Here is a 14,288-nt window from a genome sequence, read left to right as displayed (position 1 = left end):
CTCCAGTCGGCCGCCCTGGGGCGCGCGGTGCAGGAGAGTCCCTGCGGCAGCTGCCTGGGCTAGGAGAGGTGGCGCTCTCAGCCGGGACCCCAGCGCAGAGCCAGCCGACCGCCGCCGCGGTGCTGGCGGAGTCAGCCCGCACCCGTCCCCTCTCACCTTTAAGATCAGGTCGGTGTGATGCTGGTCCAGCATGTTGGCTTTCTGGAAGGAGGTGACGATGACCCGGCCGTAGCGCCCGGGGGTCTGCAGGTCCGAGTAGAGACGGTGCTTGGAGCGGTTGACCGGGAAGAGGCTGTTAACGAGGTTGCGCTCGATCTTGGCTAGGCTGTGCTGGGGCGCCAGCAGGTGCTCCACGCTCTCCTCGACCTGGTAGCGGCTGAAGCTGGCGCCGAGCAGGATGGAGATGAGCACCGGCGCCGAGGCGAAGAAGACAGGGTGACTGGCAATGAAGTGGCCGAGCCGGGAGAAACACGTCCTCAAGCCCCTGTGCAGAACCTGCCGCAGCATCCTAGAGCAGAGCGGGCGCGGGAGGAGGGCGAGGCGCACGCTCGGCGCGGGTTCGGGCGGCGGCGGCGGCGGCGGCGGCGGCGGCGGCGGCGGCAGCGGCGCCCGCGGCGGCGGCGACGGCGGCGGCGGCGGCGAGACCCTGAGCTCTCCCGGAGCCGCGGCACCACCATCGGGGAGTCCCGCGCCGCGCCTCGGGAGGGTCCCCTCGGGCCGGAGACACGCCCTCCTGGCCGCGGCCGCGCCCTCCCGGAGAGCCCCCCAGCTTGGCGGCCTCTGCGCCGCCCCCACTCCGCCCTACCGCGTGCGCCCTCCCCACCGCCCGCCGCCTCCCCGCCCGGGGGGCTCCGCGCCGCGCGGCCGCGTCCCCTCTCAGCGCGGGCGGGGCCTGGGGTAGCCCCCGCGGCTCGCCATGACCCCACTCACCCGACCCCCAAGGCCAACGACGGGGTGGCGCGGGGAGCGGAGACGGCGCTATAGCCAGGAGACTCTGCGCGCCAGCCCAGGAACACGAGGACGGAGAATTCCAGGCTACACCCAGTCCCCTCCCCTCCCTTCGCTCCCCTCCCCCGGCCCGGCCCGCCGAGCTCGCTCTCCCCTTCTCTGCCCTCCTCCGGGAAGACCCAGAGATAAATAAAGAAATGGCCCCGATTTTCCAAACAAAAAGTAAAGAGTTCTCCGGAGGGGGGAGGGGGCGGGTGTCGGGCGGACCCGCTCAGAGCCGAGTCTCTCCAGAGGCTGAAAGGAGCAGGCTGAAGACTGCGTGCGTCCCGGCTCTCGCCAGGCTCAGGTGGTGGCGCGCACTGGCTGGTGCCGAGAGGGGGTGGGGAGCGAAGACGCTCGAACGTGGAAATCACGCCTCCTCCCAAATAAGAACCGTTTACAATACCCCCAACACTGCAGCTTCGGCGGGACCACGGGGTCCGGGTGCGTGTCTGGAGCACGTCCACTCAAAAGGTATCCGTGGAGAATCTCTCTCTGGCTCTTATTTAGGGTCGCTCCAGAGTGGATTGGGGCTGGCCAGCTCTGTTGCACACCCCCCAACCTCCCACCCAGTCCTTTAGTAATAAAAGTGCTGATGATGACGGTCAGTCGATGGAACTGTCCGTCGCCTGGGCTCCCGGGCTCCCGAGCTCCGGGGCTCCCTGGCTGCCGGTTCTTCGCCCTGCCTTCTCTTCCTCCTCCTCTCTCTGTCGTCACCAGCAGGTCTGGGGGACCTGGTGCGGCGTGGCTGGCGCGGGCGCCCCTGCGGGCGTAGAGTGTTTGAGAAAGGCTGGTCAGGGAGTCAGTAGCGTTAACCCCCTTCTCTGCCTCCCTCCGCCCTCTCTCCCCTACGTGCGAAGGTGTGAGAGTGGAGGGAACCTTATCTCAGACCAAGAGAGATACAGGTCTCCGAGCGTGTTGAGCCGCAGGGGGCGCGGGGGAGCCCAGGGGGCGCCGACGGCTTGGCAAAGTTGGGCGTGTGCGTGTGCGCGCCAGCCGTGAGCTAGCAGGCAGTCACCGTGGTTCCCCTCGCACTCCCCCTCCGGAGAATTCCCCGAGAAGGCGGGCGCCGGCTTCGGCCCCGGGATAGACCTGCGGCGGCGGCGGGAACGGCCACGCACAGGTACAATTTAGCGCGTTTCATTTCGCGCTCCAAGCTCCTGGGTCTGTCCACTGCAACGCAGACCGAGCGGGATCTCGGAGTCTGGGTCACTGAGGCGCTCTCTCCAGCCAGGGGGGTGGGATACAGGGCGCGGCAAGGGGTCCTCAGGCTCCGCGCTCTGAGCGCTCAGCCTCCCCATCCCAAGCCTTTGGTCGCTACAGCTCAGCCTCCCAGTGCCAGGGGTCGAACAGGAGGCGGTGGCCCGCACTACGGAGCATAGACATGCATATTAATCAAAGCTGAAGGAAGACAGAATAGGGACAGGAGGAGGAAGAGGAGTGGTGGGGGAAGAAAGAGGAGAATGGGTAGGAAATGCGCCTCGTGGAGGCATTTCCCTAACGTTCCCAATCCAGACTCCCCTACACCTAGCGGCCCTTCACTTCTCAAACTGAACTTGGGAACTTGCACGTTGGAAAACAGCAAGTCGCGGTTTGGGAAATCCTCTTTATTTGATGATCTTCTCCCTTCCTCCATACCGGACCCTCCTTCCTACCTTTCCTCAGCAACACCTGCTCCTGCTGCGCTGCCCACCCCTGAGGCGCAGCTGCCCTGCTCTGCTTGTGCTCCCTAGATCCTTCCACCCATTTCTCATCCACTTTCTGTGCTCATCCTCGTTATTCCCTACACTGCTGTTTCCAGAGGCTCCCCGGGACGCCTAAGTCCAGCAGCTTCCAGCTGACTCCCCTCCCCCAGTATCGCCGTCCCTGGGAGGGACACATTGGAAGGGGCTAGAAATTTCCCCTGCCACACTCCACTCGTGCCATTCCCCCAGCATCTTAATTTCTGCTCGTGGAGGTGCCGCTGCTCTGCAGCGCTTTGCTGATTCACCATGATCGCGGAGGGAAAAGCCTCATTGACTTGTGCCCCTGCAAGCGGCGAGGCGAGCGCGAGTGGCTGCGAGGGCACGCGCTTTGGGAAACCACCCACCATTGCGTAGCCGAGGTGCTAAATTACAGGGTGGATGCCCTGCGTGGCTCTCAGCCCGGGCAGACGGAAAGATGGAAGGGCGGGGAGGAGGGGTGGCGGTGGGAAATACTGCGAACCCAGCTCTTTGCGACTGAGCCAGCGGCAGCTAGTGGGTGGGCACTTCTCAGGAGGCCTAAAATCGGTCGCTGCACAGGGAATGAACAGAGCTGTTTCATGTGCCCTGATGCCAGCACAGCGATAAAAGTAAGAGAAGGAAAACCAGCCGACAGGTCTGCTTGGGCGCCTTTAACATTTTGGCGAAGCTCTTTTCATTCTGAAGTCTTTGACCCTCCGAATGGCTCCCTCCCAACCTCGGTTCGCCCTCGTCCCTAGAATTTCCGGCCTTTTAATGTCAGCCTTCACAAGGGCTGAGGAACGGAGTGCCCTCCCTCAGTGCCTGGGCTGAATCTTAGAGCGGGAGAAACTGCATTGCTCAGCTGGCCAGGGCGAGAGGGTTGTCCTCCCACACAGAAAAAGCCTTTCCTTTGGGACCAAGGCATTTGTTTCTAGTCCTCCCAACTCTATTCCTGACTGTCCTTATGTATATCTGGAGGAGCTTCTACCCTGTATGTTTCAATTTGGAGACAGAACCAACTGAGTGTGGACCTTGGGCCACCTTTTACTGCAGGCAATCCCGTTAGTGTTGTCTAAATTGATTTGGAGCAGCAGAGAGAGTGAGAGTGAGTAGAGAGGAAAGAGAGAGGAGAGAGAGGAGAGAGGAGAGAGAGAGGGGGCAAAGAGAGAGAGAGAGAAAAAAGAGCCCACACATAAGAGTGCGGGAAGGGTGTTGCCTCCCCCCGATTTTTCTTCTCTTTTTGTAGAGGTTCTGGGGACCGTTGCCTCCACCAATGACTTGGGTTTGCATTTGGGCCAATGACTTTGTGATCAGAGCTTTCACCAGTACGTTAATAAATTATTACCTTTTCTGATTTAAAATTAATACAAGAAAAAGAAGGAAACAAAAACACCTGTATTGGTGTACTCACATTACCTTTCAACCTTGGTTGATCATTTATCGTACACATAGGCAATATAATATAGAAGTTGAGGCTTTTGGTTCTGTAGCCACTGAGTTGAATCCTTGCTCCACTATTTATTCGCTAAAATACAATGCGTAACTTTACTTCTTTATGGCACAATTTTTCTCTTCTGGCAAATGGGAATAACAATAGTACCAACGCCATAGAATTGCTATGAGGATTAAATAGATTAACGCACTTATAACAGTGCCTGAAATATCACAGACATATAATAAATGACATTTGTTATAATCCTATTCTATACACAAGTGTGAAAAGAAAATCAGTCCCTGGTGTTCAGAAGCTAGCCTGGCACTCACAGCCAAGTTTGGTGTTCTCCCACCGAACATAAACCATTTCCTGAAACACTAATGTCAGATAAGAGCATTCTGTAACTGTGATGGTTTAAGATAAAATTAGGACCACTCCATAATCATATCTGAAAACAGACAAAACATGAACCCTGTCCAAACCACAAAAAATGACGAAGCATGTCATCCTGGCTAATATGAGGACAGTTGTGGTCTTTTAAAAACAAATTACGGCTGGGCACGGTGGCTCAACGCCTGTAATCCCAGCACTTTGGGAGGCTGAGGCAGGTGGGACATGAGGTCAGGAGTTCGAGACCAGCCTGGCCAACCTGGTGAAACCCCGTTTCTACTAAAAATACAAAAATTAGCCAGGCGCGGTGGCCAGTGCCTGTAATCCCAGCTATTCGCGAGGCTGAGGCAGGAGAATCGCTTGAAACCAGAAGGCAGAGGTTGCAGTGAGCCGAGATTGCGCCACCGCACTCCAGCCTGGGCAACAATGGCAAAACTCTGTCTCAAAAAAAAAAAAAAAAAAAAAAAAAAATTACAGCTTTAGCCTCATTCTAGTCTTTTCTCCCTCTAGAAAAAAGATTAAGACACTCAGGCATAAAACTACCCCTGCTTCCTCATGGCACCCAATCTGGTGTAAGCCCCCCATATACACAACCCACAACCTTCCCCCAAATTACTTAACACAAGCCCAAATCCTATAAGTCCTTTCTAACACCCCCTTCTTGAGACACCTCTTAGTTCTCCATGGTGTGTGTTCCTCACTGCAACAAGAAGGAAACCCAGTTTGGCCAACTACTTGGTGTGGTCCTGGTGGTCTTTGGCAAGAGGACACTGACAATGTATATACAATGTTTATTTACTTTCTTTTCTAAAATTGAGGATCATAGTAAGAATTCTGTTTGATAACCATTTTTTCCCATTAAATATTTCCCATGAACAGTTTCTCATTTCAATTATTATTGCTATAAAAGATTTTACGGCTGCATAGAATTCCATCATATGGCTGAACCTTAATTTAACTTATGCCATGTTGTTGGTCATTTAGTTTTTAGAAATTTTACTACTATAAGTAACACTGAGGTGAACATCCTGTACATAAATCTCTGGCTGTATCTCTATTTTCTTAGGATCAAATATCTGCCACTACATGTTAAGTAGACAGCTCCTAACAAATGCCTTTCTAATAATTTTTAAATTGGAAGGGACAAGGGCATTCATTCCCAGGGATTAAATTCTTTGATGAAATACCGACTTAGTCCTACTTTACAGGGATTTCTATCCTGTGCTACATTTGGAATCAGTTTCTTGGCTCAGTCTTGCTCAGATATGCCAGAGAGATTGATCATAATGGGGAGGAGGGATTCCAAAGAAAAGATTATTTGGTTTGATAAGGTTACAAAAAAAAAAAAGACCTGCTCTTGTCTAGCAAATGTTTCAAGCATTAGCTTTTCATCACATCACCATTTTCTGCCTGAGAAACAACAAAATATTTTCATGCATGTATCTTAAATCTAAACAGTTCTATGTCAACCATGAAATCACTATGCATAGCAAGTGATATAATACAAAGGATATTTGGGAGGCTGCAATTGAAGGTGGCACTTAGTATAGTGTGTTTATTATTTTATACCATCCCAATCTCAATAGTTCTGACATATTGCCAAGTGGTGGGTGTTTCTGCTATCCTAAAAGATCTACGTAAGATTTCTTGGAGAATGGAATCGCATGCAGAGAAGGTAAAAGTATAACAAGAATTGTCCTTTCAAAGCGGGGAAGCTCCTCTGGCAAACATCAGAGCTCCCTTGAGTGGGGATGTCTCCATGAAGCATCTACTGGGTCTCAGCCATGTTTTGACCAAGAAGCTGTTTTACACACGGCAACACTGTACTCCTTGAAATGGTACCCAAAGAGATTTCTAAAGATAGTTTAAACTTGAAATTGAACAGAGAAAACATGTGTGGCAAGCCTTAATTGTTTGCTTAAGATAAAGAAACACATTGCTGTGTGTACATGATCCCTGCTGAAAAGTGGGCTAATTGTTATGTCTGGGTCTTTCAGGATGTTCTGCCAACTCAGCAGGCTCTCAAAAGCATCATGAGTCTTTTAGAAGAATAATCCGTGATGATGTAAGGAAAAAAATCATGCAAAATTATCTTCCTGAATAAACACAGGACTCAGGGCCAAAAGAGACATATTTCATGTTCTGATTTAGGGGAAAACACTTTGGCACACACTCTCTGGATGTCTGTGCTCACAATGCCACTGGTGAGTTGAGGTGACCAGCTCTAAACCTTTGCTTTGCTTTTTTCTCCTAACAGAAAGCATGGCCATACCTTCTCTCTACTTTTCAAAATCCTCCCTTCCTTCAAGGTTCTCTCAAAATCCCAGCTCACACATCCAATAAACCTTCTCTGATTGCCACAACCAACATTGATTAATTTAACTCTATTAACTCTGAGCAATTTTATTTGAATTATTTCAGTGAGCAAGTTGCTACTGTGCTTGGCAACTAGGAGAAATTGAGCAAAGAATTCCCTGCTCTCAAGAAATTTGTAGTCTAACAGTTGAGTGAAAATACAGAGGATTAAAAGATGAACCTGTATAAGGTAAATTTCAGAGAAGTCCTGTCCCATCAGTGTGTGGGATTCATAGAAATCATAAATGATATCTGGCTGGTCCCTGGTCTTAGAATACCTTTAGCCCTAGAGTTAGCATCTTGCTTGCTGTTTTCAGCTTCTTTGTTGTCGGATGTTTCATATAGATCTATATATATTATGTATTTTTCCTTTTCTCTTAACAAGATTTTAATTTCCTACAGGCCAAGAACCTTACCTTTTGATTTCACTTTCAGACCTTTGGTGCTAGGATTGAGCACAGAGCAGGCTTGAGTAAATGCATGTTAGTGGCTTATTAGAGTAAAATACACAAATCACTCAAGGAAGCTAAGGATGCTGCCACATTCAGACAAATGATTTTTAAAATCATTTTGTTAGAACCAATGATCAGTTATTTTTAAAAAAGTAGTTCACAATTCTGATTTCACATAGTCAAAATATTTGTTAGTCCACATGAGAAATTTGAGCTGTAAATAAGATGGATGGGAAGTGCTTATTTAAGAGGAACCCTTTAAATTGGATGTGCATATTTTAATATGCAAAGCAATGTTGCTAACTATAAATGAGTATCTTTTTGCTAAACTGTGCTGAATGGAATACTGGTTCAGACACATTTTACAAGGAACACTTAGAGGCACTTGGGACATTGAAAGCAGCAAAGTGTATATACATTTAAAGACTAATCTGTAACTCAAGTGAATGGGCACATAATTGTGTTTCAGCATGCATCAGCCTTTTGATCACTGGGCTGGGCTGGTGTCTCCTTTCTCTTTCTTCCCTTGGGCTGGTCCTAAAGTTTTAACTTGGTCAAAGAGGATGATCACTGTATTCTGGAGATGCCTGAGTAATGTCACTTTCTTAATAGCAAACAAGGCACAATTCAGGATTTTCATTAAGTCGCACTAGTTTCCCCTCTACTGCATCTATAGGAGGAGAGTTTAGGTACATTGCTCACTTTCAGCACCAGGGACAGATCTGATACAACCTAGCTACCCCTACCCTTTCCAACTTCCATCACTTGTAAGTTGGTTTTAGAAAAATTTTAGAGCTAAAGAAGTTCTATTCACTAATATAATGCAGGAGTTGATCATCTTTTTCTAAACCAGGCTAATTGAGATGAAAATAAATTTAAATCGGTGGGTCACTCATCCAATATGATCGTATTTCAAATTGTGTCCATTACTTTTATACCCTTGTGATGTTTGTATGAGGAGGGAGACATTTAAAGAGAAATGTTAGAAATGACTCTAAAATATAATCTCTTGCATTTAAGGAGTAATTGTGCTGAAAATTTACAGGAATGATAGAAAATGGGAAAAGAATATTTTTATGCATTTCATGTGCCAAGGTTAGCCCTAGGCACTTTCAAATATCTAGCCTATATAATTTGCAAAATCACTCTGTGGGCTATTAAGCATTGTCAAACCCATTTTAAAGAGAGGAAATTGAGGATTAAGGAGACTAAATGTCTCGTGCAGGGTTACACCATAATGGAAGTATAAATAGAGTGCAGGACTATCTGATATCAAAATCCATGTTTTTCCATTCACTCATTCTGCTGTTCAGCAAAAAATTACTTGATTCCATTTCTAAAATGCCTTGACTAGATTTAAAAACGTTCTAATCAGAAAACATAATATGCCATGAATATTATAAACAATTTAATGTTATTTCTGTATTTGCTATTCATTTAATAGTACTGTAAAATGGCAATATTGTGGCCTATCCATTAATCGGGTTTTCAGTGTTTGGATTCATTTCTAATGTTGGTATTCTTTAGAGGAGTTCTGTGGACCAACAAAAATATTGTATGGAACCCAAAGTGTTTGCTAATCTAATCCAACCCACTCTTTTTGCAGATGGCAAAACTTCTGCAGTCCTTGTCTGAATTCTACCAAGAAAAATCCCTCAAAATGTTAAAATGGAAAACTGTCAAGTAGTTCCAAAATACATAACAGAAAAAGTAACTGAATAGACTCTGACCTTATGCATGTTAAAATTTTTCCATTTTTTCATGGTTCACCAGTAGTCGTGATATTGCTAAGGGAAAGCTTCTTTAATTCTCTTCCTTTACTGTGTAAAGTGAACAGAGACCATTCTAATCACCAGATCCATTGTCTTACGTTTGAACATAGGGGACATAGGGAAGCAGGGGGTTTCCTGATACAACTCTTAGCTTCGGGGCAGTCTTTCTTTGATGTTTATATATTTAATCCTTTTAAAACTTGTACTCCAGAGCATAACCTAAGAACAAAGCACTTCATCCCTTCTGTTATTAGAACTGTGTACTTCTTGCTTTGACTTTTAAAAATGACAGAGCTACAAGGCATTCTGGTCCCCATGGCTGATCACTTCCTTCTCATAAATGGCATTATGTTGGTGAATTAATTAATAGTAAAATCTGATTTACATATTCACAAATATTAGAACTGTAGAAAAGTTAAATCAGGAGGCAGCTCCAAGGAGAGGCTAAGTGAGGGAAGACAAAAAAAATCAAAGCTTCCTTTTTTTAGACAAAGCACAGAACTTGGCATTTCTAGGGCTGCCCTGCTTCCACCTTCAGGCATCTTCTGAATATTGTAAAGGGGATTATTCTGGACATGGAAAGCTCTGTTCTGCCATGGGTTGAAAGGTTTAGCCTCAGTTGAATGCCATTACCTCCTGCAGCGTGCTAAGCAACAGGAATTAAAGTAGTTTGGGTACTGGCCTAGTCATCAACAGATAAGGTCCTTCATCTAGCTCTGTTACATCACTGCAGTTAAGATTTCTACCCTTAAAATGAGAATAATAAAGATGATGATTATGTTATCTCCCTCCTAAGCAGGGTTTCAGATGTAAAAGTTGATGACAAATGTAAAATGCTTTGAAACAAACACAAACATTATTGGGCCTTCTAGGTCCAGGGCACTTTGCTAAATGCAGGGCATGAAGAGACATAAAGACCTTGCCTTCAAGGTGTCCACAGTGCAGTGGAGTGAGGCCAACAAGTGAAACAAGAAAGTTGTGTAGTGTGGCAAGGACTTTGTCGTGCTATGGGATCAGTGAGAAGGTTCCTGTAACCTAGCCTGAAAAGCAGAGCCAGGCAGGGTGGTGCGGCTGGGTTGGAAAAGTTTTAAAGAAGATGTGCACAGATGCCATCTGGTGCTCCATCCTTAACCCCTCCCCCCACCCCCAGAAGTTCACTCTAGGTAGTTTCCATTTACACTGAAGTCTTCTTGCCTCTCTCTGTCTGAGCTGTTTCCTGGCCATGAGACGCACTAGAAATGCCAGAGAGCTAACACCTCTAGAAATGACCTTAAATTAATGAGGGATAGGATAAATACCCAGGCTTCTTTGCCTTGCAGTGGGACAACTCAGAGATGTGTTTCTCACAGGCTGTCCAAGACTTCCAATGGAGTGGAGCCCTCATTGTCCACAGCAATAACACACTCATGCTCATTAACACACCCTTTATAAACTTTTCTCTCTTCTCTGTCTCCCTTCTCCATTCCATTACTCTGCTTTCTGGGAGTCTTCTCTGAAATAAACCACTTGCTTCCACATATTTATTTCAGGATCTGTCTTTGGTGGAACCCAACCAAACACTGGAGATGACATCCAAATGGAGTCTCAAAGGTTAGCAGTTAGTTAAGCCTAATAAACGTGCTGGTATGTAAACTATATTTCAGTAAAGCTGTTGAGTAAAAGAGTTAGCTAACCCACCTATGGAGAGAAAGAATATTCCAGGCAGCGGGAATAACATTCAAAATTATAAGGATGGGATAAAGGGCTTAGCTTGTTTTGAGAAATATGAATAGCTCAGGATGGATAGGCAATAGTTTGGAAAAGTATACAGGAACTAGGTTAAAAAGGAACTTATAAGTTCAAGTAAAGAGCTGGGTACTTATTCTGAAGATTACAGGGAGCCATTTCAGGGCTTTAAAGAGTGTTTATAGCCGGGTTTATGTTTGTTTATGTTTTACAAATCTGGTGGCCACATAGGAGGTGGATAAGAGAAAACAAGACTAGAGGCTAAAAGACCAATTAGGAGGTCATGATAATAACTACAAGAAAGGATTAGGGCCTGAAGCAAGGTAGAGGCCAGTGGGATGGAGAGAAAGGGAAGAGTTGATATGTTTTTAGGGAGATAGAATTGGCAGCACTTGGATTATTGAAGAATGGAGCTAAGATACTGCATTGTGATTTCTGATGGCACAATTTCATTCCAAATAGCCAAACCATATCCAAGCCCAGAAGTATTAGTTTATTTTTTATTTTTACCAAATTCCACTGAAGAACAGAATTTCTTATCAGAGTGAGGAAGGGAAAAAGGTGGACTGTGTTAAGCTCTAGACTATGACAAATAGAGGGTGATTATGATATTTTGGGAACGAGAGCTGGACAATAGGGACCAGCAGCCTGGAAAGTGGTCTGGAGGAATCCACAAGGTAGAGGCTACAATCCATTAGGTCAAATCCACAGTGTAGAGATTCATGTGGATTAATAAATATCCTTGCTTCTCAAAGAATTGAGTTAGATTTTAGGGCCAGTTGCTTGCGTGAGACGACTTCATTTGAAGAAGGAAAGGAGGTAAATCTGGAAGAAGAAGGAGGAGGGGGAGGAAATGATTGGCTTTCGTGGGTGAGAGTCTCTGGAAAACCTCCTGTCTTTCGTTCATCTCAATTCTTTTTATCTTTATAATGCAGAGCTGGGGATTGGGGATTTTCCTTCTGATGACCTGCTAGAATCCATCCCTGAAGGTGACCAAACACCATGCACTCTATACCCAAGGCCCCTATTATTACCTGATGGCAGCTTATACTGCTGTTAGGAAACACACACACACACACACACACACACGCTTGCTTGCTTTAATTTACACAGTTAGCAATCACATTGAAGAAAATAGGACCAACATTTTACAGTATTAGACACTCATTCTTTCATTGACACCTGTGCCAGGGCACTATAAACATGAGACCATTTTAATGATGTATTTTTAGTCCTAGTATAAATGATGCTGGTATGAACATTTGTGTATAGGATTTTATGTGGACATAAGTCCACATTTCTTTTGGATATATACCTAGGAGTGGAATTGCTGGATCATTTCATAACTCCATGCTTAACATCTTAAGAAATTACCGAACTGTTTCCAAAAGTGCCTGAACCATCATACATTACCACTAGCTATGTTTTTGCTTTTATATCATTATATATTCTAAATTTTTCTCTACTTATTACTAGATGTTAATTTCACAAACCTTTGCAATCTCATTCTTGATATATCTTTAAATTCTCCTTCTTGTAAAAAACATTTTAAAAATATCTTAAAATGTTACTTGAAAATCCCCATACTATCCTAATAAGAATCAGTGAGATTGTCTAGAAAATGTATTGGATTAGACCAATGTATTACTTAGATAGATATGAGAAGCTGTTTGTTTAGGGATCCTGAATTTCAGATTCACGTGTCCACATCTTGCTGTGGCACCTCACATCTATAGAATCTCTAATTAAGGAGTAATGATGGATTGTAGGGACCACTCATCTTATAGTCAGAAGGGGAAAGAAAGGAGGTGGAGGCAAAAGGAAGTGGAAGACTCAGAGAGTTGTGAGAAGACCACAAAGACATAAATAACATGCCCACTGTTACGGCTTTGAGGTAGGCAGAAGGCCAATGTCTGAGTTACAATCATGGTCTGGTTTGGACCCCCTTGGAAGCTCGTCCAATTCATGTCATCCTCTTTCTGCAGTTCAAACTACTCTTCCCAATTTACTTCTTTTGGTTTCACCCTACATCTATCCATCCAGTCCCCATCACTGTGGGCAGTGCATGATGAGAAAAAGTAGGGAGTGGGAAAAAGAGGAAAATGAGAACAAATGTGTTCATGACCCCTTCCCTACTTCTTTGCCTCCCTATTTATTATCGGTCTGGTAGGCATACCGTTTAGTTTGCCTCATCTGGAGAGATAACACCTTCGTCTCTATAAAGCAGTTAGTATCACCTAAGCCACGGAAATGAACTTCCCTGTGGAACAACAAAGATGAAATAAGGTAGTGACAAAATCCCACAGGAAGGTCTATTAGCTAATATTATTAAGTGATAGTTCCTAAGTGAAACATCCCCTCCACTGTAATATTTCATTATTAAAACTCCTTGGGAGTTTCAAGAAAAGAAAAACCTTTTTATTTCTCTGGCTTGGTCTCCTGGTATTCATAAAGGAATCTAGGTTATGCTTTATATTGCCAAAAACCACTGGTCAATCCAGTCAGTCTTTTAATAGAACAACAATCAGCCACATTATTTAGTGTTATGTAGACAAACAGCTATTTGAATGAAATATTCACATGCAAATCAGTTATTTTGACATCATATGGGCACAGTCCAAGTAAATATTTAAATACTAATTTAAAAATCATTAATTGGAACCATATTTGTTGACTATCTCATATATACAGGAATATTTCCCATTTAACAGATGGCTTCGTATCAACCTCATCTTAGAAATTAGTAAACACAGATTTTCCCAACTATGGAACAGAAGTACATACATAAGAAGGGGGTATAAGCAAAAAGCAGCTTTTGTTAAAATAAATTTGATTATACATACTTGAGGTTTCCAACATGATGTTATGAGAAGGTAACTTAAAGAAGATAACTCTGGAAATCAGGGCAGTGGTAATTCTTAGGCGGTGGTAACATAATCTGTGGAAGAGAGCCCGTGGCAATACAGACATTGGAGATCTTGGTTGTTAATCTGTTGTGTTAGTTTCCTAGGACTATCATAACAAAATACCAAAAACTAGGTGGCTTAAAAAAAAAAAAAAAGGAAATTGATCATCTCACAGTACTGGAGGCTGGAAGTCCGAGATCAAGGTGTGGGTAGGGTTGGTTCTTTCTGAGGACTGAGAGGAAGAATCTGTTTCATGCTACTTGCCTATCTTCTTGTAGTTTGTTGGCGAGCTTTGGCTTTCCCTGGCTTGTAGATTCATTATCCTGATCTCTGCCTTGATGTTTACATGAGGTTCTCCTGTGTGCCTGTCTATGTCCAAATTTACCCTTTTTTTTGAGGACGCCAGTCATATTGGATTAGGGGCCCACCCTACTCCAGAATGACCTCATCTTAACTAATTACATCTGCAATGAACCAAATAAGGTCATATTTCCAAATAAGGTCATATTCTGAGGTACTGAGGGTAAGGAGTTCAGTATAGAAATTTTGGGGGGGGGACATAA

General features: G+C 45.2%; 1 protein-coding gene across 2 annotated transcripts in view; it reads right to left on the bottom strand.

Annotated features, from left to right (window-relative positions):
- PTCHD1 (patched domain containing 1) overlaps nucleotides 1–1,074 on the bottom strand; it is a 71,724-nt gene extending 70,650 nt beyond the window's left edge. Inside the window, exons 1-2 of one of the 2 annotated variants that reach the window (XM_030806990.1) lie at nucleotides 931–1,074; nucleotides 157–508 (exon numbers count right to left, since the gene is read on the bottom strand). In XM_030806990.1, coding sequence (XP_030662850.1) covers nucleotides 157–507 — 351 coding nt within the window. In that variant the 5' untranslated portion in view covers nucleotide 508; nucleotides 931–1,074. Of the gene's footprint in view, nucleotides 1–156; nucleotides 634–930 lie in introns of those variants that run through there. The other variant, XM_003261147.2, reaches the window with a different exon arrangement.
- Nucleotides 1,075–14,288: the final 13,214 nt, after the last annotated feature.

Source organism: Nomascus leucogenys, chromosome X, assembly GCF_006542625.1.
Source record: "Nomascus leucogenys isolate Asia chromosome X, Asia_NLE_v1, whole genome shotgun sequence".
NCBI classification, from domain to species: domain Eukaryota; kingdom Metazoa; phylum Chordata; class Mammalia; order Primates; family Hylobatidae; genus Nomascus; species Nomascus leucogenys.
The sequence above is the reverse complement of the archived record's forward strand: the minus strand, read 5'-3'. Positions and strand labels throughout refer to the sequence as shown.